The 22591-nt window shown below is 52.5% G+C and overlaps 1 protein-coding gene across 1 annotated transcript in view; it reads left to right on the top strand.

The window, feature by feature from the left end:
- The window catches only part of Spock1 (sparc/osteonectin, cwcv and kazal-like domains proteoglycan (testican) 1), a gene marked incomplete at its 5' end in the record, with an annotated part of 347529 nt that overhangs the window by 286256 nt on the left and 38682 nt on the right, over nt 1-22591 (top strand). The window contains one exon of the mRNA XM_013016002.1: nt 15343-15457. Within this exon, the coding sequence (XP_012871456.1) occupies nt 15343-15457 (115 nt within the window). The remainder of the gene's footprint in view (nt 1-15342; nt 15458-22591) is intronic.

Genomic DNA, 22591 nt, shown 5'->3' with positions numbered 1-22591 from the left:
GAGGAGCAGGAGGAGGAGGAGGAGGAGCAGGAGGAGGAGGAGGAGGAGCAGGAGGAGCAGCAGGAGGAGGAGGAGAAAGGTTGGAGTTTGAGTTCTCTGTTGTTGACTTGCGATGAAACATGCCCAGTAAAATGGAAACTTTCTGACGGCACAGTGCGATCTGCCCCAGCCTGCTTCGCGGTGGTAGTTCCAAGAACCTGGTAATGCCAGGCACATGCCAGATGCTCGGTAGACGTGAATGGATGATCTGCCGAACCGAGGCACAGATGGCGGACAGGATGAATGCTCTATAATCGGTGGTTCCCCCAGGGCGTGAAGACGCAGGTCAGATTCTTATAGCCTGATTTGCCTTCAATTCAGTAGCTCTTGAAGCAGGCATCCTGACTTTCAGTCTACAGAAGGGAGAGGTGGACTCAACTGGCACGTGCAAGGATTAGGACCAAGCTGAGGACGGTCCTGCCCTAGAGCTTGCGTTCCTTGAGGGGAGGGAGGGAGGTGAGCGGACCCTGCTGAGGTTCGGAGCTTGCTTTACCAAGAGTGCGGCTGCCGGCCGCTCTCCCGTCACCCTAGCTACTCACAAGGGGATCCCTGACAATCAGGGTTCAAAGCCAGCCCAGGCGGGAAACTCCACGAGACTCCCACCTCCAACGAACCAGCAAAGAGGCCAGAAGTGAAGGTGTGGCTCAAGTGGTAGAGCACCAGCCTCGAGCAAAAACGTCCAGAGAGAGCCCGCCCCAGTAATGACACGAACAACAAACAAGCGGACAAGAGGGTCATTGCAAGAGGCCTACAAACAGATGCCCGGCATTGCCTACCGCGAGCTCTACCATGGTCTCTGCCACCGTAGGTACCACTGGGAGAGCGCTGGCCTCCGGGTGCAGAGCGAGGCCTTGCCCTGTGGGGCGGCAGGTGATGCTTCTTCCCCAAAGGGGGGCCCCCGCCTGCCATTCATGCTCACGAGGGCACTGATCTCCTTCTCTAAAATCGAAGCCCCAGGCCCCCTCTCTCAGTTGCTCACTCCTGGGGTGTGTGTGGGGGGGGATTGCCGCTCTGAACCGCCGGGCAGATGGTGAGTGGGAATGGCCGTGGGGCTGGGCCGGTGCTAGGAGAAAAGTCACTGTCGGCGCTTGCCTGCCTTTCACACGCCTCAGGCTCGTGGCTGGAAATGGCTCCACATTTAAACGGGGGGATTTTTCTTTCCAGCAACTCATAGGTCCCGCCTCGCAGCGACAGTGAGGTTCCGCTGCACCAGCCCCCGCTCTGATTTTGGTGGCCGGCCCCGGGACTGCGCGGGGGCCGTGGGGGGGGGCCATCTCCTCCCGTCACCCTGCCGTCCGTGAGACTCGCCTCGAGTCTGGCATTCTTCTGCATTCGTGGGACCGACTCTCACTTGCTTTTTTAACTTTGACAAGTGTTACTGCTTAGTTCTCATTGTGCCGGACTGTGTGATGGTGGGCGGAGCTTTGCTTCAGGTGGATCCTGGCCTTCTTTGGGGGGGGGGGGCTGGCCCAGGGAGGACCCTGGCCTCCCCGAGGCACGTGCATGCAGAGCATGCCGTGCTGGGCCTGCGGAGTCGGGCAGCTCCGAGGAACGCTGGGCAGGACTGACGAATCCCGCAGAGGCTTAGCCTTTCCCTTCGTTGTTGTTGTTGTTTAGTAGGGTCCTGTGGTGTATAGCCTTTCCCGTGTAGCACAAAGGATCTGGCGGAATATTAATTTCTCACCAATACCTCTCACGGAGGGTCACTGGGGGAGGAGTCAGCGGTCACTGGACAGACCTCACCTGAAATGTCACTTCTCAAAGTCACATCTGGTTTCAGTCCGGCCTCCTCCCTTGCTGCCTCCCCTGTCCTTGCTGCATGCCCGGCCCTGGCGCTCAGGGGGGGGATGGTCCTTTGCCTCCAGGGGGCTCCTAGTGTGCAGAGGGGAAAAGGGAAAGCGCCTCGGGTCCGTGGCCCCCAGGCTGGGTGTTCCCCGATGATCCTGTGACCGTCGGAGCGGCTTCCTGAGTCAGCAGGTGGATCCGGCCTTCAGCTGACAAGTGGCAGAGCTGGCACCCCAAGCCAGGCACTAGGGTGGGCCCCTGTCTTCACCAGCCCCCACAGGTGACTCAAGGAAGCAGGTGGCATCATTTGTCCCCATTTGATAGAGGTGGAAACTGAGCCTCCCTCAGAGAGTTAACGGACTGAAGATGCAAGAGTAGGGTTGGAGTCCAGTCGGAGTCCAGGTTGGTCTGCCAACAGATGCTTTCCAGAGTGACGGCGTCTCCCTCCACAGGCTGGGGCGGTGGGAGACACCAGCAGTCGCATGCACCCAGATCTCTGAGAGCTTCGTGAATATTATTTAACGTTCGTCTCTCCTCCTTATTTTTTAGCTATCGTAAAGGTTCATGTTTCCCCCCCCCCCCAGGATCAGTCTTCCTTCCTGCACGGAAGCCCAAGGGGACCCCAGGCCACCCCTCCCCCTCCTCCCAGGCAGTGGGGGCCCTAACTGGCGCCATTCCTTAATCACATGCCCCCAGAGGCGTCTCCACTGCAGACTAGGAGGGTGAGGTCACGCCCCCATAGTGAGGAAGACTAGAGCCAGGAAGGATTTGAACTCGGGCTGGCTGTGCGGTTCCAAGAAGTCAGCCTGGGCCGGCACTTCCGGAGTCGCTGGTAGATCGTGTGACAGACTCCGAAGGCGGCAAAAGGAAGGAGATAATGGATGAGCTTCATTATCTGTGGCAGGGACGAGACGAGGGGGCCACACTGCTCCTCGCGAACCTCCCTGCGACTGGAGCTCGCATACTGTGTCAGGTGCTGCGCGGCACAAGCTGTTCCCGCTCCCCCACAGGCCCCCTCCCCACCGCACCCCACCCGAAGTGTGCCGTGACGGTGTCTGAAAAATCACTCATCTGCACAAAACACAAATTGTGTTCGGTGGAGAGCAGCTGACTTCCCGGACCTCACAGTTGGCCTTCCGTAATGAATTTTGGCCTGATTAACGCAGATTCCGAATTGACCTTAAAATAGGCAAGCAACATCTCCGTCTGAGTGGGAGAAGACTGGAGTGCGCTTCCTAACGTCAAACTGAAGAGGAGGGTGGGCTCCGGGGGTGCTGCGAGTTGAGGACTGGACGTGAAATGAAGGCCCCGTCTCTGAACCTGCCCAGCCTTCTCAGACCTCCGTGGGCTGGGTCCCCGTCTAGGCCACGAGGCCTTCATGGCCAGTCCAGCCCACAGCCACCTCTCCATGAGGGGGATCTAAGCTGAGCTGGCCCTCAGAGGTGCCCAGATTCTTCCCTCTGTAACCTGTGTGCTGGTCACGCATCCTCCTCTACATTCACCATCCCCTTCCCCCATCATTGGCCTTCCAGCGGCTTCTTGTCCCCAAACGCCTGTCCTCCTCACTGTGGGGTCCCTATTCTAACCTTCCCCCTCTTAGCTTACCCCGATGGACCTAGCTAGCCCCTTACAATATCCACCCGCCCGCTTAGACTCTCTGCATTCATCCCTACACCATTCATCCCAACAACTCCCATGGCCCGGCGGATCTGTTCTCCTCTGAACATCTCCAGAAATACCCAGGAGTCTGCCTTCCCGTGTCAGATAGGTCACCCTGCCCATCTGGGGCTCACTGGTTACAGTTCTGGTCTCATAAGAAAGTACAGCACTCATACCAAGGGAGGGGGCTCCACGTGAGCATCACACCGCAGACATTTCCAGTCACAAGGCACGCGCTCCAAACCATTAGCACACAACCTGGGTCTACAGGATCACTAGGGCTGGTCTCCTGGGGCACCTGCTCCACCTGGTCCATCTTTCATCAAGCCTTGGGAGAAATGAGATCAGACCCCATTGGGGGAAAACTGTATAACCGAAAGAAAGGAAGAAATGAAAGCCTTTGTCTAGCCCTTACCAGTCTCACACACCAAGGCCCCTCAGCAGAGAATGGACTTATACAAGGGCCATTTTATTACTTAAATGTATCTTTCACAGAGTGAGTGTCAAGCAAAGAAAATTGTCTTTGAGTTATATGGCTTTTTCATTCAGCACTACGGGGTCTTTCATCTGTAGGCAGGCAGTAAAATCAGGCAGTAATTCAAAGTTTAAGTTACCGTTTCATTTTAAAAATACCACCTTAATCTTGTTGCATTTGGCCAGAAGTCTGCTTTGGCATTTTTGGTCACCTTTATCTCTGGTTTTATTTCTGTTGGCTCTCATGGACATAAAGGCTGTATTCACAAAGACATTGGGAGTTTGTTTTCTCCAGCAAGTACGGGCGGGGAAGAAATTAGGCTGGAGCCCAGATATAAAGGGATGCTGAGTGGCTGTGATGGTTATCTGATGTCAGCCCAAGGTGAGATTTTAATAGCTTTTTTTTCCCTTTCTGGACCTTGTGAAATGCTAGCATTGGACACGAGTTGGTAGATATGCTTAGCATACGATGCTGGCATCTGTTTTCTCATTCTTCAGTGTGCATTGAGGGATAAGTTATCAAGAACTGAGGAAACCATTGAATTTCTTACCTGTGAGAGCACGGCAGGTAATTGACCTCCCGAGGAGTTTCACATGCAGATTCTAAGTCAGGCCACTGCTTCTGAAGCCCGGGCTCAGGAGCCTGGCCTCCACCAAGTGTCAGCCATGACAGAGAGATGCAGCATGGGTGAGGAGGGCCGGGGTGTCAGAACAGACAGCGTCTGAGCCCCACCCACGAAGTGCCCTCGGACCTGGCCTGAGGTCCACACTGGAGAAAGATGGGTTTGAAACTACAAAGGACACTGTCTGTCTCCTTGCAGTCACAGGTGGCATGCTGACCTACTTCTCGCCATGGCTGCCATCAAACCATCCCTGCCTTCCGGTGGCCGCTCTGGTCACTCAGAATACCTGTGGTTGGTTTCCACATTTCTCCAAGAAATTCACTCATTTATGTATTCATTTATTACTCATTCATGTATTCTTTCACTTGACTAATAGTTCAAGGGTACCTACCACCGCTGTAGGCACTTGAGATATTTGTGGGGAAGAGCAGGTCTCCTGTGGATCCTGGGCAGGGTCGAGGGGGGTGGGGAGCCCCTGGGTCACAGCAGGGATCCTGTGGATCCTGGGCAGGGTCGGGGGGGGGCCCTGGGTCACAGCAGGGATCCTGGGGAGACACCGGGCAGCCCAGCCCCTCTCCATCCACCCTTCCAGATGCAGAACAGCGTAAGCCCCATGATGCACTGCCCTGTGCATTTCAGAGAGGATTCCCCAGCACTGCCATCTGTCCTGTCCCGTGGCTTCGCTCTTTAAAGTCAGGGCTCCTGCTGCCACGACAGCCAGGGGCGTGGGAAAGGGAAGAAAGAGGAGGCGAAGGAGAGGGGGCGGCAGCTGTGCCTCTAACCTGAGGCCACACACTGAACCTCTGAAGAGCTCAGGTCTCAGTCAGAGCAGGCTGTGCGTCCTGGCCCTGATCCTTAGAGCTGGCTCCCATCAGGAGCAGTACTTGTGAGCCTCGGTTCCTCAGATGTCACATGGCTGTGAGTTCTTCTCCTGGAGGATCTGGGATGAAAAGTGAAAGGTCACATCGTGAGCATCAGTCATAATGCCCTATAGTAACCCATACTCGCCCATCGTGAAGACTCTAGACACCCTGGGAGGTGAAGGTGGACTGTGGAAGTCCCCAGGGACAAGGGCCCTGAGGTCCAGCGGCTCCGGTCTCCTTGGGAAGCAGGAAGGCAGAGGAGTAGGCATGGGGCAATGTGGGCTGAGGATGACCCGGAAATGTGCTGCCCCGAGAGCTCTGCCGGGGCGGAGCAATCACAGGGGCCCAGCGGGGATGAGGGCGGCGGCTATGAATCATGGCCGTTGCAGGGGAAGTAAACTCAGGAAGAGGGTAAGCTGCCTGGAAAAGGAGGGTCTGGGATCTGATTGAGGCTGGTGAACAGCTGGGGCTCGGGTGGCAGGAGCGGCCTCTGCCTGAATGTGTGCCCCAGGACGCCATCCAAGAGCTCAGGAGGAGCCAGGCCCAGAGCTGGGAGATGACCGGCTTGGGGCAGCGCCCCCGGAGCCGACAGCAGAGCCTGCGTGGAACTGCCCGGCCGGCGGCAGAGGGGTGGGGATGAGGCCGCTGTCCACCCACCTGTGGGTCTGCCTCCCTGGCCGCTGCTTACTGTGTGCCTATGGCTTTTGGCATCTTTTGCTGGGTGCTGGGAGCAAGACTGTGTGGCGTTCTTAAGACAGGAGGGTGTTATCAAGATGAAGTGCTGGGGACCTGGGTGGGCACAGGTGCTGGGGGTACGCGTCCCCGGGGGTACAAAGCAGGACATGGGAGCAGGGGGGTCAGCACGTGGAGGAGAGCTGGGTGGCTGCTCTGTAAGTGCACAGCGCAGGGGTGAGGGGTGAGGGATGGATGGGGGGAGGGGTCATGCCTTACCAGAGCCTTTTCTGTTAGGTTAAAAGCTGAGTGTCTTGTTTTGTCGGGCATGGGGCTTGAACTCTGGGCCTGGGCGCTGTCCCCGGGCTCTTCAGCTCAAGGCGAGCTTGAACCCCAGCGCCACTTCCTGTTTTCTGGTGATTTATTGGAGATCAGTGTTTCATGGATGTTCCTGCCCGGGCTGGCTTTGCATCGCGATCCTCGGATCTCAGCCTCCTGAGTAGCTAGGATGACAGGCGGGAGCCACTGGTGCCTGGCAAAGGCTGGGAGTTTTATCTGAGGCTGACGGAGAACAAGGCCTGCTGGTGGGCTGGGGTGGGTGTCACAACACAATCTGCATTTTGCCAGGACCACTCAGGTGCGAAGCTGGTGGAGGAGGCAGGGAAGAATGGAGGTAGGACGGGCTGGCAGGCCGTGAGGCGCTGGGACTAAAGAGGTCCGGTCTAGGTCGCTGCACCAGGACTCTTATGAGTTACCTCTCCTCCACAGCCAGCCGCAGGATGCTGGATTACCTTCACTCAGGGAGGAGCAGCCAGGCTGGGCTCGTGAGCTCCCGTGATCCCCGGAGCTTAGGTGTCAGATTCCCATCCCAGGTGCCCACCGAGCTGGGGCAGGAACCTGGCAGAGGTGAGATGAGCACAAATTAGGTGCTGCCTCAACTTCCCCTCACCTCCCTGGGGTCCTGACTGTGCAGCAGAGACAGCTACAAGACGGGGCGCAGAGGGCCGGGTCCCCGCAAGGACGCCAGCACAGCGGGGAAGCGGGCTCCCGAGGGCATGTGTAGCAGCAGGGACGGTTTCTTGGAGCATTCTGTCTGAGCACACACCCCCGGGCCGGGTGAGGTCCCTCCCCGATGCTTCCTGCCTTTTTCCTTTGGAAACATGGCTGCCTTTCTTCCTTTTCTGTCTCCTCACTTTTCTTCGTTTCTCTCTTGCCTTGCCTTCTCTGTGGCTTCTTTCTGTTCCCTCCTTTTTAAAAAATAATGTATGTGTTTGCTTTTGGTGCTGCTAGGGCTTTGACTTCTGAGCCCCGTGCTCACTAGGCAGACACTGTATTGCCCTTGTGTTATTTTACAGATGGAGTCTCACTTGGTTTTGTTTTTGCCTGGGCTGCTCGTGGGCTGAGGCCCCCCTAAGTGTGTTTTCTGGGGTAGCTGGGATCGACGGTGTCCTGATGTATTTGTTGAGATGGAGCTTCAATCAGCTTTTGCCTAGTCTGGCCTAGAACCTTCAACTGTGGTCCTCCCGATCTGTTCCTCCCAAGTAGCTGGGCTTACAGATGTGAGCCACCAGCCCCAGCCTTCCTCTCTCCCCCTCCTAGTCTCACTCATGTTCCTTCATCTCTTACCCCTTTCCTTCTCATCTGCAGAATGGAAGTGAAAGTCCCTATCCTTCTAGGGCTTCTGGGAAGATCAGTAATTAATTTCCACCAGCCCCTCTCGCCCACTCGGACTTTCCCATGCGCCGGGGCTGAGGAGCAAGTACAACTTCCTCAAGGAGCGCTCAGACCCAAAGATGGTTCAGGAACGGTGTATCTGTTCACCTGAACACCTGCTGGGCCTCCGTCAGAGAGGCCGAGGTCCCCTGCCAACAGCCTCTGCACCCACCGCATCCGATGCAGGTCTGTGGGCCAATCAGCGCCTTCTAAGTTATCTTTGCCAATCACAGCCCAAGGAGAACAGTATGCAGTGTGTCTGCTGCCCGTGGAAGTCACATGTGCAGCTTCGTTTAGCACAGAAGATGGGGGCGGGGGGGGAGGGGGGCCGGCACAGGACCAGGCGCTGTCCTCCCCCTGCACTACAACGGTGGCTGCCTCCACAAGGGCCTCGTGTTCTCCCTTTCCTCAGCTCTGACTTCACTTCCTTCCTCAGCCCTGACGTCACTTCCTTCCCCAGCTCTGACGTCACTTCCTTCCCCAGCTCTGACGTCACTTCCCTTCCCCAGCTCTGACGTCACTTCCTTCCCCTCACCTCTCTTTCTCTGCCTGGTCATTCAGCCTTGCTAAGAAGAGGGAGAGACTTTACCAACGACGGTGCCCTGCAGAGGCCAGTGAATCAATCACGCCTTGCTTTGCTGCACTAGGGAGAAATGGAGGGGCTTGGATTAAATGTGTGCTCTTTCCTGGCTGCTTCCTTAGCTTGCCCTCTCTTCATTGGTAAAATGAGCAGAGATGCCTGCCCTCACGCGGGGATCCATATTTCCCGTAGACAGACAAATGCAAGGCATGTTCGTACCTGTGTGCCGGGCTCTAGAAAAGATGCTGCTTCCCTCAAGGGGGAAGGGTCAATGCACTGTGCATGCACGAAAGTATCATTAACTGGAAGGCAGTCAGGGCGAGGGGCCCTAGAGGAGGAGGGTGTCACAACACTCCTGCTGGAATGGAGGTTGAGGTGCTGGTCTGCCCGTCAGCCTGGCACACAGGCCACTATTTTCCTTCATTTTCTCAGCATATGTTCATTGAGCCCTTGCTGGTCTGTGTACCGATCTGGGTACTGATAGGAAAGCGGCATGTGGATTCTCAAGACTTTCCCCATCTGTATTGTCTCCCAAAATTCCAGCTGGACAGAACATCCCATAGAAATTTAGAACTCCATGCCGGGCAGTGCCGGCTCACACTTGTAATTCTAGCTCCTTGGAAGGCTGAGATTGGAGGTTCCAGACCAGCCCAGACATACACAAGATACCCTTTCTCAGCTGGTAGCTGCATGCTGCCGTGCATGCCTGCCTCTCAGGCTTATTGGAGACTGAGGTCAGAGGATCTGGCTTCAAACTAGAGACCCCTTCCCCTCGGTTATTAAAATAACATCGCTGGACACCTGCCAAGCCTGCGGAATAATGTAATGAGCCCGGTACACTCATCGCAAGATCTGACAGGTAACATTTTGCTCTGTCTGTGTATACGTGCATACTTTACAATGAGCCATTTAGGGGTAATTTACAGACATTGTGATACCTAAACCCCTCATAAAAGCCAAGGTGGTAGGTGTGAATTATCCCACCCAGGAGAACAGCAATTCTATTATATCAGAGATCTCATTAAAATCACAACGATTTCTCCCCAAATGTCTTTTATAGCTTTGTGTAATTATTGTTATTCAAGAACTAGCCAAGCTCGAGCACTGCGTTTGCTTCTTCTCTTCCTTTGAATACGAAACAATGATCTGCACACTCCAGGGCTTTTTATTTTTATTTGGTGTCAGTAGTTTTCTGTTTAGAGCTCAGGCAGTTGTCCCCAATCTGGAGTCTGTTTCTTAATAAATAAGTTGAGGCTCAGCGCCTTGGATCAGTATTTCACCATTGTATTCACGTCTCTTCTTTTTAGCACATCTAGAAGTACTTGTTCCTTGTCCTGCCAGTGTGATAGACTTGATTCCTTGATCATTTTCTTAAGGGATAGATGCCGTAGATCTTGTTGGAAGTAGGCATTTTCCTTTTCATAATAATGGTGTAGTCTTCAGAGTAGCATTTTGAGATAGTGAATGTCGGTTCCTCATTTACTGGTACCCATTTTTTTTTTACATTGAGTGATCTCTATTTAAATGAGGACAGTGTGTTGCAAATTAGTAATTTACTAATTACAACCTTCCATTCTAAATTTAGCTGGCATCTTTTTGTGAAGAACTGCTTTTTCCTTGTTCATAGATTTAGCAACTTGGTTTTCGAGTTTAATGTTCTGCAAGTCAAAAATGTGTGTGTGTGTGTGAGAGAGAAAGATGCAGAGAGGGAGGGAAGGGGAAGAGAAAGTGAGAAAGAGATACGGGGGGAGGGAGAATAAGAAGAGGGGGAGAGAGGGAGGAAGAGGGAGAGAGGAGGAGAGAAAGTTGAGCGAACACGGCAGCGAGCACACAGACTGAGCCCTGGGTCAAACACAGCCAGTCATTAGTCCACCGAGATGTCTGCTGGTGACAGCTAGCGGCTGTCTGTCTGCTGGGGCTGGAGTGGCTGTGGTCATGCAGAGAGGGGCCTCTGGCCTTGGCAGAGCCTTAATGAACATACACACATGAGCATGTTTCTTCTGACACTTACCAAGCATTCGTGAGGCTCTTGGCACGGGCCCCATGCTGTTCCCGGCCCTGAACCAATGGAACAAAGGCCCGTTTCCATGAAAATTGCATGGCAGACGCTCACGAGGGCCACAGAGACAACGAAGGAGAGAAAGAGACAGAAAAAATGGGGAGGAGTTGATGTGCGCCAGGAAATTTCCTGGCAAGACAAGACCTGAGTGTAGAAAAAAAAGAAAGCAAGCAAGCCACTGTGTGGGGTAGGGAAAGGGACAGACAGAGGGAAGTACAAAGGCCCTGAGGTTGAAGGTTCTGAGCTGCAGTGGCCCAGCGGGGCGGAGAGACGCATGGACTCTCGCGGTGGACCACCACTACTTCTCACTCAGATCCCTCCCCTCCCCCTACTGTGACAACATGATTTTGGGTGAATAAAAACAAATCAGAATTCATCAACTGTGAACAAAATTGTCAACTGTGAACCACCAACAGTCTGGCTTCAAAATAGACGATAGGTTGATGAAATACAGTAGGGAAAGCAATTGAAATCGAAGGCGTGGAGCCGCAGCGAGGGTGGCTTGTGGGTTGAGATCTGCGTGGGCCCAGAACCCCAGAGAAGCCGTTCGCTTGGCTTTCCAAATCATCAGCGAGGAAGGCTGGCTGGCCACTTGCCAGGAAACCCCGGCTCCTTGGGATGTACCAGCGTGCCATGCAAAAGAGAAGCAAGGATGGGCGGGAAGGTCTGCTGCCGCGTGCCTTTTAAGTAGGTCGCCATGCGGACTATTTCTGCACATTCTCTCTCTGATCCTGGCTCGCTCTCCTCTGTCTCCGGTTTTGTGATGATGGGGAAGGCCCCGGTTATAGCTGCATCCGGCTGGCTGTGGGACTGGTCCATATTCAAAAGTCGTTATTTCCCATCGTCTCAAATCACCTCCTTCGCAGGGCTAGCGGTAATACTTCGCTGCTGCATCCTGACAGTAATGTGAAGATTATGACTTGGCCAAGTTCATCCTCAGAGCCCACGATCCCCCCATCGGTGTGTTGTATGTTAGGACTTCTTTTTCTTTCTTGTAGACCTGAGCCATCTTGGCACAAAAAAAGAAATCTGTGTTTTTTAAACCCAAGATAAAGCATTTCTGTGGCATGGCGTCTGTCTCTGGAACAGTCTGATTGCTGGGGAGCCACCCCACACACAGCGGCTTCCACCACAGAGACGTGCTGTCCTTGGTCCTCGAGGTTCCAAGGCTGAATTCCAGGAAGGAACCGCAGCGGCTTCTGGGGACAGCGGGCAGCGGGCAGCAGCTTGTTTGGTGCCCGGCTCCTCGCCTCGAGCCGGCGGGTAGATGGCCCCACCCTGTGTCTCTTCATTCTCCTTTCCTCTCTGGTCATCAGGCTCCACAGTCAAAGCCCCCTCCCTGTCAGAACACCAGGAATAAATACCCCATCCCCATGCGCTTCTCCGAATCTGATTCCTTCTCCAAACTCCCTGTGGTTCAAAGAGGCCCCATTCTAAGGTACTAGTAGCCAGGTAAAGATTTGGGGGCGCGTTTTGTTATTTTTGGAGATAATAGAAGTTGAACTCAAGATGTTGGACTTGCTACGTAACCATGCCAGGTGCAGTTCCGTGAGATCCAGGTGGGGTTCCGTGAGCTCATTCCGGATGCAGTTCTGCAGGGTTACCCTAGGTAAAGTTCCTGTGAGCTCACTCCTGGCGAGGCTGTTAGGTAACTCTCGCTGGGGTTCTGTGAGCTCACTGTCGGCTAGGTTCTGTTAGGTATCTCTAGTTGGGGTTCTGTGAGCTCCCTGCAGGGGAGGTTCTGTTAGGTAACTTTGTGGGGTTCTCTGAGTCTGTCTGTGAGCTCACTTAGATGGGGTTCCTTCAGGCGTTTATTAGTTCAGTCTAGTTGGGGTGCTGTGAGCTCCCTCCAGGGGGGGCTGTGAGCTCACTCGTAGCGGTAGCGTGTGCCCACTCGAGTGTATTTAATGTCAGCGAAGGTACTGTGTGAAGTTACCATTGGTAGAGTTGGTTGAACTCTGTACGGACCGTTCTATGATCTGAGAGGGAGTTCTCTGTGCTCATTGTTCATTTGGGTTCTTTGAGCTCGCCAAGTGAGTGTTGTTTGAGCTCATTACAGCGCGTGTCCTGTGATCTCAGGAGCTCACTATTGGTACAGTTCTGCTAGCTCACAGTGAAAGACTTCAGTCACCCCACCATAAGGGTAGCTTCTGCATTGTAGGGAAGTTTTCTGCGGTCACTATGGGTAAGGTTGTGAAGTCAGTATAGGGAGATTTCTGCGATCTCACTATTGATAGAGTTCTATGAGCTCATTACAGTGAGGGCTGTGAGCTCACCAGAGAGAGCCAGTGCTGTCTAGTGGGTGTGTGTGAGGTCAGTATGGGGAATTACTGGCGAGCTCACTCTAGCTAGGGTTCTGTGAGTTCACAGGCGTTGAGGCTCACTCTCGAAAGGGTTCTGTGCGCGTCATGTAAGGAGAGTTCTGTGAGCTCCTAGAAGGAGAATTCTGTCCGCACAATGCAGGTGTGTACCCCTGAGCCCCCCCCCCTTCAGGAGGGGTCCTGTGAGCTGTCATGGTTCTCCGGTCAGGAGGCAGCGTCGGGCCCTGGGATGAGAGGATTCTTGCATTTCCCTCCTCGCATGCTTTTGTTGTTGAGACAGTATTATTGCATCATCCGGGCAGACCTGTACTTGCTTTGCAGAACAGCAAATTAGCAAGCAGGAAGGAGATTGGAGAGGAAGATGAAGAAGGGGGAGGAGTAGGAAGACAGAGGGGAAGAAAAGATGAGAGGAGAAAGAGGAAGAGGAAAAGGAGCAGGAGGAAGGGGAAGGGTCGGCCGGAGGATATGTCAGAGGAGGAAGAGAGGGAAGAGGAGTGTAAAGACCCAGGAGAAGGAGGAGGGGGAGAGAAAGGAGGAGTGGGGCTGGAGAGGAGGAGGAAGAGAAGGAAGACCAAGAGGATGAAGGAGGGGGAAGAGGCGGGAAAGGGAGAGGCCAGCTGTGCTCAGCCACGTGAAGAACTCGCTGGCGACTCCCTGCTATGTCCCGCTTCCTTCCTGACTTCCTCTTCCAGTCCATCTGAGCTGTCTGCCGGCCCTGCCTACACCCACGGTGTTTTGTGTTCTGTCTCCATGTACTCACGTCCTGCCTAACCTGAGTCGCGTCCAGTGGCTCTTTGTGCTTCATCTTCTCATACAGCTGCGATAACTCCCTGACCACACTGGACCTGCACTGAGACTCTCCAGGAGAGTCCCCTGTCCCCCACCCCTCTTCCTTCCATCCTCCCGTCCCCTCTCCCCCTGCTTCAAGAGAACCCAGCTCTCTTCCTCCCCCTGGATGGGTGACTGCCGGGGTTACACAGGGTGACCCCAGTGCCCTTAGGACCAGGTTTAAAGCACTCTGCTCCTGGATTTGTCATCCGCACAGACCACAGAGCCCCTCCACCGGTTCGCAAACCATTGTCCACCTGCACTTACCTATGTGGCTCTGCAGATTCTGGTGGCTTTTTGTTTTTCCTCTCAAAGGTATGCATGTGTGTTTTCCAAGGGCCAGGACTGTACCTCCTCTCTGCATCCTTTTAAAAGTTCCCCATGGCACACAATACAAGCTGCCGTCCAACGAGCGCTCTGTGCATTTTGGTATCACTGCTGCCTTTGAACGCTCGCCAGGTGGGCTTTCGCAGAAGGCTGATTAGGCAGGCCTCGATCATAACAACTGTGCAGACAGAAGGGGAGGAAAATCCCAGACAGCTCACCTTCGAGGGAAGAGCGGAGATGCAGAATGAGCCCACCTAGTGCACTGTGGGATGCCTGTGTCCTGAAGCCCCACCCACCGGCCCTGGAGGGTCCCAGGACTCAGCCTTCAGAGTCAGAGATGCATGCAGATGAAAGCCGTGGTGGTCATGAGTTACTGAACTCTTGTAGCTCTCAGTTCCGTCCTCTATGATGTAGGAATTTAAAACATGCTGGTAACTGGCGTGGCCTCTCGCATTGCTCCCTCCTGCTTAGGTTCTCAGTTTATAGAGGCTTAAAAGAATCAGAAGAAAGTAACCAAAATATAGCTACTGCTGATAAAAGGTGACAGACTGCAGCTTAGAGACTTGTAATTCTGTGTCCTAGAATTAGACCTTGCCACTGAGTCACAGGCTGGTTCCACAGCCAGGGCCCTGCTCCAGGGAGCTAAAGTCAGGTACCCTTTGGACAGTGGGAACAAAAGCATCCACTCTGCCTTGTTCCCGAGGGGAAGGTGTAGGGTGTCGGGCTTGCCATCAAGCCTGGCTGGAGAGACTGGTTAAGAGGATGCTCCAGGCAGCCTCCTCTGTGTGGGGAGGCGGAGAGGGGAGGAGCATCCACAGAGATGGAAGAATGCCTCACAGTCCACTTAGGGCTCCACAGGTGCTCCATTTCCTATCAAACAGTCTTCTTTTATAAGTAGTGATCGTTGCGTACACTTGTCATTAAAATAAGCCTTCCAGCGCTTCTACTGTGTTTTGGAAGTTAGCCTGCTCAGCTGGAAAAACATGAAAGGCCAATCCTTATTTAGCATGCTGGGCCTTAGACCTTCCACAGAGATGTCCCTGCCTTCTCCACCTTCTCTAGATCAAGGGCTCTGGCTGTTTCCTAGGAGGCTGAATGGTGGTCTGTAGTGACTGCGTTCTTATTTCCGTGTGTGCGTCCACGTCTGAACTCCTGGGCCTAGGTGCTGTCCATGAGCTTTTTTGCTCAAGGATAGTGCTCTGTCACTCGAGTCACAGCTCCACGTCACGTTTTTTGGTGGTTAATTGGAGGTAAGAGTGTTGCAGACTTTGCTGCCTGGCTGGTTTCAAACCTCGATCTTCAGATCTCAGCCTCCTGAGCAGCTGGGATGACAGGCGTGAGCTGCTGGTGCCTGGTCTGACTACATTCTTACCACCTGTTTTCTCTCTCTCTCTTGCAGTGCAAATTGGAGTTCCATGCTTGCTCTATAGGCAAAAGCCTCAGCATCCTCTGTGATGGGCCCTGTCCGTGTCTCCCAGAGCCTGAGCCTCCCAAGCCCAGGGCAGAGAAGAACGGTGAGTAGAAACCTCAGGGCACTACTCGAGGCGCGTCGAGTGGCCCAGAGCAGGCCGGCACAGGCAAGCCTTGTCCCACATTCACAGGAGCAACTTGGCGTTCTGCACGGGGGGAATGAGTTACCTCAGCAAGGAAGTTCTCTAATTTGTTTAGGGATCCTAAAGTGAATTTCCTTCATCTATCATTGAAGAGAAACATTAAAAACAATGCTAAGAGGCTTTGAGAATAACTCTGTTGGACCGAGCTAGACGCTGGGTCCTTTTAGAGGTGGAATTTGCCGGGGTGTAGGAGGAGCAGGTTCTTTTAGCATCTGAGACCAGGGCCTGCCCTCGGGTGTATCTTGGGTTTTCTTGAACTCTAATCTCTCAAATCCTTTGAACTTCTCATGGCCAAATATCAAAACAGAGACTGCGGAGATATCACAACCGAGGCGCCTTCTCCCCCCAAGCATCTCCTCATTAATGTATTCTGCTTGGAGGACAGCACAGAGCCAAGCACAGAGCCAAGCCATAGATCAAAGAGAGTTCTTTCCCCAGGGCGCCGGCCCTCCTCCAGGGCCAAGGGGTCAGGAGAGGCCGGGCTTCGGGGGGGGGGGGAGTTTCCACGCGCGAGAAGCACCGTCTCCACTTCTGAGCCGTCCTTCATGAGACCCAAGACAAGTCTAAATTGTCTATTGTGGCACCGGGCACTGTCAGCTGTGATTGGCCTCCTGTGGCAAATGCTGTGTATGTGCGTGTGTGAATGTGTGTGCGTGTGCACATGTGCATGAGAAGCTATTGGTGACAGAAAGGGGAGGGGCGAGGGGAGAGAGACTGTCCACTTTTGCCGTCCTTCCTAGCGCAGACACAAGTAGACCTCAAGGCTTAGGCACCGTTGTCGTGGTAACGTCGGGGAGACTGGGGTTGTGAAGGCTCTTTGGAGGTTCAGCTCAGGATGTGGTCATCCGTAAAGACGACTCACTTGTAAACACCAGACCGTGTTGCACTTGAGGGCGTTATCCATATAACTATAGGAAGAAAAGTGAACTAGGGCTCACCAGCCTCCACGTAGCCTCGTGGCATTAAGTGACTACTAAGTCCAGAAATTTCCAGAAATGCCTGGAAATTTCTTGACGGCCTCCTTAGAAGTTTCAGTAGCTTCTATTATTCTAGTCCTACGTTGTATTGCTTTGATTTGCTGTTCCGTTCTGAGACTAGGGAACTGGGCCAAGAAAGCCATCCATTTGCCTGGCACCCGCAGATGCCCGCTGGTGCGCCCCCACCGGCCACAGGAGGTAACAGGCCCCTTCTCTGAGGGGCGCTTAGACTCTCGGAATGAAGAACCCTTGTTCTTAACGGTGGCCTTTGCCCTTGACTAAATGAGACTTTCCCTCACATGACACATTCCAGGGCTGGCTTTGGCTGTACCATCTATTTATGCCGTTATTTGCTGGAGAAACAAATCCTGCAGGTAAGCATGCTGCTGCGAGACATAAAGAGGCTTGCAGAAGCCTCATTCCTGAAATCCGAAAGGTCAGGTAGAACAACGCCGCCTTTTAAAAGTATCTCAAGACATTCGCAGAGGCTTGGGCTGCTAAATTAGTGGTGAGAGGCAGTTCAGCAAAACAAGAACAGCCGCCATTAAATCGTATTAGAAAAGGGAGAGCGCCCCCAACAATATTCCAAGACAACCACGATGGCATTTCCACATCATTTCCTTCAGCACCGCATGCTTGCTTCTTGCTCCACTGGACCTTGGGGCAACAGTTTGCTTTTAGTTTGTTTACATTTTAGTTTGCTCTTCATGTCTCTGGACTGCACCAGGTCCTATAAATTCTTGCTTGGTCCTAAAGCCTCCTGGACATCATCTAAGAAATACCACAACCTTGAAAACTCCATCAGTGGGTCTGGCCCTTGGACCAGCAGCATTTCATGAACGCTCTCCCCACGGGTCCCATGCCGGGGTTTCACGAGACAGGCCTTTTTGTTTTGCCAAAAAAAAATACCACTTCTAGTCTATGGCTGATGGCAGGAGTTCCATGTAACCAGAAGCAGAGCAGAGACAGCCTATGAATGGCGAGATGGGATGGAATGGTTATCACGTGAGCGGAATGTTCCCATCTTTCCATCTTACGATGGAATCCTCCCCCCACCCATTAGCCAGGAACGTCCAGCTGTTTAACATGGATCGCATCAGTGTTTCCCGGAAGGTTAAGAACATGTTACAGGCAGTGAGGGCTTTGATGATTCCCCAGGGTCACGGGCATGTGAAGTGAAGCACTTAAATTAATCATGTTTTGCCTGGACAAATTTGATCAAGGGAGGACTGAGCTTCTCCTTGGAGCTGACAGTTCTCCGCTGACATAGGATGGGGCCCGGCTGAGGCGGGACGAGGAGGAGGGATAGAAGAAGGGAAAGCTCAGAAGTGACAGCTGAGCTTTGGGGGTAGAGAGAAAGAGGAGGGGGAGTCGATCGTGAAACCCCCTTTCCATGTCTGCCGGCCCGCAGTCCCTTCTGGAAGCTGCGGGAAGCGGGGTGGTGTCTGCAGGCATTCCTGCCTCTCGACACGGCCACGGTCTCTCTGTCACCAGCGACGTTCTGCAGAGCCTCTCTGGGGGCTGGGGAGGATGAGGCTCTAAGGACAGGGCCTTCCTCTCTTCCCTTAGGTGCCCAACCTCAGGAAGGCTGGCACGCGTGCGGGAGGTGGGTGCAGGGGCCCCACGCAGGCCGGGGAGAGGAGGAAGCGGCGTCTCCAGCCGGGTGTGCCAAGGAGGAAATCACGGCCTCCCTCCAGCTGAGTGATTTGCCACAGGAGAAAACTCGTCTGCAGCGATGTTCTTTTCTCAAATGTTGTTTTCCACCTGGGGGCTAGATTCTGAGAGGAAAAGACACTGCTGCGGGTTGACAGAAGGTTGTCTGATTCCATCACTTCTCACGAGTGGAGTTGGGGGGGGTTGAGTTGAAGAGGGGGGGAATCCTCCCAGTAGTCATGTCTTCATGGAAGTCTTAAAGAACCCCGCTACAGGGGCTCCTGGAGAAATGGAGGCGTACCTCTACAATCTGGAAAGCTCCTCCTCCTTTCGTGTCTTGTGTAGCAGGATACAGGTCTCGGGCTTGCAAACCTGCAGTTTAGAAGCAGTTCCTATTAACCTGTCTCTGCACCCATTCAACTGCTGTCACTTAGGACTCTGTGCTAATATACGCAGGAATTAAACATATAAAGAAACATTTAATTGTTTAGGGACCCATTCTTCTAAATGTCATGACCTCCCCACCCCCCAAAAAAAAGCTTGAAAGTTTAAATTGGAAACTGGATCAAAGAAGAACTCGGAGTTGGCTGTGTGTACAGTGATAGCTATGCAGATCCATTAGGACTGCAGCCAAGATCAGAACAGAACCACCCAGATGTCTCCAGTCTGAGCAGAGCGAGGAAGGAGGCAGAAAGCTCTGAGCGACGTGTCCGCACCTTAAGTCCTTGTCCTCGTCCAGAATGTAACTCCAGGGTCCCTTCCACGGGAACCACGGGAGCTCTCAGCAAAACCAGCAGGGGCCCAGGTAGGTCCTCACCGTTAGGATGAACCGAAGAAACAGTTACAGGGCAACCCCGGAGAAGCACAGACTCTACTTACACTGCCAGGTCAGGCCTGTCCTTAGGCCTTTGGCAGTTGGAGTTGCTATCGTTTGCTCTAACTGACGTGGGAGCACTCCCTTTAGAAATAGAGATGATGGCTTGGTACTCAGAGTCGGCCCATAATGCCATGGGAGGCTGGAAGTTTCTAGAAGTAAGTGGGAGCTTAGAATGGCCTGGAGAGGGAGCAGCTGTGTGCCATTCCTCTTCACAGCTCACCCGGGAGGAGACAGACAGTAAGCCAGTGGGACATGGCGGAGTCCGTCACCCTGTTGTGAGCGATCGTGGGAGGATTTGCCAGCTGGAGGCTGGGCAGGTGTAGGAATCCGGGCAGCAGACAGGCAAGGTTTGAACTAGGGTTAAAAATAGGATTTACGCTGGGAAGGTAGCTCAGTGGTAGAGTGCTTGCCTTGCATGCACGAGGCCCTGGGTTCGATTCCTCAGCACCACATAAGCAAAAAGAAAAAAAAATAGGATTTGCATTGCGTATTGTAGAATGTGTCAACAATACCACAAAATATAAAGAATATTTTTTAAATTACCCAACTTTCCAAACTGAATATAATCACCTATTACTTTCCCATCTTTACCATTAGCTTAATAGTACTTAATAATATTCCCGTCGTCAATGACTCCTTTAAAACTTTATTTTTAATGTCATGATGGTGTTTGATTATATAAGTGACTGTAATTTTTATAATAAGTCCTCTATTATTGAGCACTTAACTTCTCTTTAATTTTTCATGATTATAAACACTGCTCTTATGAGCATCATTGTGTATTAATTTTGTAGGCCTAGTAATCATTTTCCCGGGATATATCCCCAGCAGGAGAATTTCTGGGTAAAAAGGTATACGTATTATAAAACCTTTGTTATACATAGCGTAGCGGGACTTTTTCAGGAGAAATATACCACACACACACACACACAGGGCCCACCCCAGCTCTCCACGCTACCACTCTAAGAATCTTCCTACTCTGTGGGTTAAGAAAGTAAGATTTCATTTACTGGAATCTAATAGACACTCCAGGTCCCAAATAATAATGGTTTAAACAAGAGAGAAAAGGGTGCCGTTGGTGATGTTCATATAAACCAGGTCACGTGGCCGGAGGCCGGGGGCCCATCCATGACAACCTCGATCTCATCGGGATCTCGTTTTTTCCACGTTGTTGCTCTGACAGGCTCATTCCCTGGCCAGTGGCGTCTGCTCGAGCCCTGGACATTCCGTCCACACTCAGAGAAGAAATCATGTCATGTGCAGGTCTGCTTACCTCTTCGTGGCTAACGCAGTCTGAATTCAGCCCAGGGTCACAAGGCCCTGCTTAGATGCTAAGCGAAATAGACTCTTAAGGTACAAAGCAACAGACCAGATAGGAACCAAGGCTCTCACGTACCAAAGCAAAGGAGAACCAACGGCTCTTAAGACACAGGTTATTTTACTTTGTTGAAGGTGGAATTGTTCTCTGTGCAGATACTGAAGCTCAGACTTGGGGCCTTGTGCCCTCTCTTGTTTTTTTTTTTCTTCAAGGCTGGTCCTCCACCATTTGAGCCACACCTCCTCTTTCAGCTTTTTGTCAGTTAATTAGAAAGAAGATTCTTCTAGAATTTTTTAACTGGACTGGCTTTAATCTCCAGTCCTTGGATCTCAGCCTCTTGGGCGGTCAGGATTATAGACATGTGCACAGGTGCTCAGCTCATAATAGTTCAACTTTTTACTTTTGGACTACTCTGCAGATTGGATTGTGTGTGCACACGTGCATATGCCCATGTGTACACACCCACCCCCAGTGTGCCTGCTAGTTATAATTCTTTTGGAGATTTTCCATATCCCCTGCGATCTCATGTTTAGGGCATTGTTTTCAGGGCAATTCTTTTCTATAATAAAGATATAAATCAGTTTTTCTACCATTTTCAAAGTGCCATTTGCCTTTAACAGGTTTTTCTTGTTATTGATGGTGGTGGTTCGTTTTGTTTGTTGACAGAGGTTCTAGCTCCAGCTCATTTTGAATTCTGATCCTCAACCTCAGCCTCCAGAGTGCTGGGATTACAGGCTTGCACCACCACAGCTAGCTAATGCCTTTTTATGATACACATAGACTTGAAGGGTTTTATGCATTCACTCTTTCCAAGTTGCTGCTTTGATATGTGTGTAAAAATCTCTCCCTATGCTAAGGCTGGATAAAAACTTGACCTGTTTCCATTTTGTCCTTTCACGGTTTGAATTTTTCATGTTGGATGCATTCGATGAGCACCACTCACACCGCTGAAGACAGCATTCATCAGCTCCACCCTGCCTCCCCTGGACCCCGGAGAGAGAGGCTGGCCATCTTCCTTCCTGTCTTAGCATTATACCGGGATCCAGGCAGAGATTGCAGCTGAGAGCTGGATTTCCATCTTAATCAATCTGTCTAACACCTCTCAGGACGTGATCGGAGAAGTGTGTCTTAGGTTCTGTAGTTCCTTGAGTAATTCATCTCCTCGCCCGACGCATCCTCTTCCGTTTTGGAATCTTTTCATGGCTGTTCTGACCCATGCCTTCCCACTGATATTCAGAATCAGCTTTGAATGATTCTGAATCAGATTTTTTTTCTCCAAAAGGAAAAGAGATGTAGATTGGGTTTTCAAAGTCATTTGGGGAAGAGACAAGTTGATAGCCAAGGCGCTCCGTCTGGAAGCGTGGCGTCTCCCACCGCCTCCGTGTTCCCATTACATCCCTGACTCGAGAGCCCGTGTTCCCGACTGCTTTCTGCAGATGAGACCCGCTTTCCGTTCTTTGTTTAAATGAGGATTTCTTTCACATAGGATGTCTCAATTCTGTAGGGATTTGGTGTGTCACCTGGGCTTTTATGTTGAAAACATAACATCTGTAGATAACAGGCAGTTTCTCCTGGCATCTTCCTGCAGGTACACATTTTAAGAAATAACTGTCATTTATTCATGACTGGTATAGACGGACACTGGGCATCTCGTGTACCTACGTGATCATGGATTCAGTGGGAGTTCGGTGATGGAGGGACTATGATCTCCTTGGAAAGGATAAGGAAATGCCAAGTCACACACCAGGTTAAGGGGAGAGCCATGGTTTGAACCCAGATCGCTCTGACTCCTAAGTCTGGAGTCTTGAGTAACTTAAGTGTGTGTGTGTGAGTGTGAGAGAGAGACACACACACACGAGTGTCACAGCTTTGGTTAAAGCTTCCCAAATGAAGTCAAAGGTAATACTGCGTTGCTAAGACCACAGCACACTGGTTACCTTTCCCATTCTCGGCATTGAACCAGTATCTCATCTGTGCTAGGTAAGGGCTCTGCCCCGAGCAGGTTCAACTCTAGCTGCCCTTGAAATCAGAAGCTCCCTGCCTCAGCCTCCCACGTGCTAGGATTACAGCCCATGCCCAGCCCCTCCACGCCAGCGTGCCGCTGTGCGTCCAGAGGCGAGGCCTTGGTCCATGGTCCCCCATGACTGGTCTGGTGGGCGTCTCAGGTGTCACCCGCAGATGCTGGGCCTCTCCTCCTTGATCTGGCCAGT

Source organism: Dipodomys ordii, unplaced genomic scaffold, assembly GCF_000151885.1.
Source record: "Dipodomys ordii isolate 6190 unplaced genomic scaffold, Dord_2.0 Scaffold29, whole genome shotgun sequence".
NCBI classification, from domain to species: domain Eukaryota; kingdom Metazoa; phylum Chordata; class Mammalia; order Rodentia; family Heteromyidae; genus Dipodomys; species Dipodomys ordii.
This window is presented reverse-complemented; position numbering and strand designations above follow the sequence as displayed.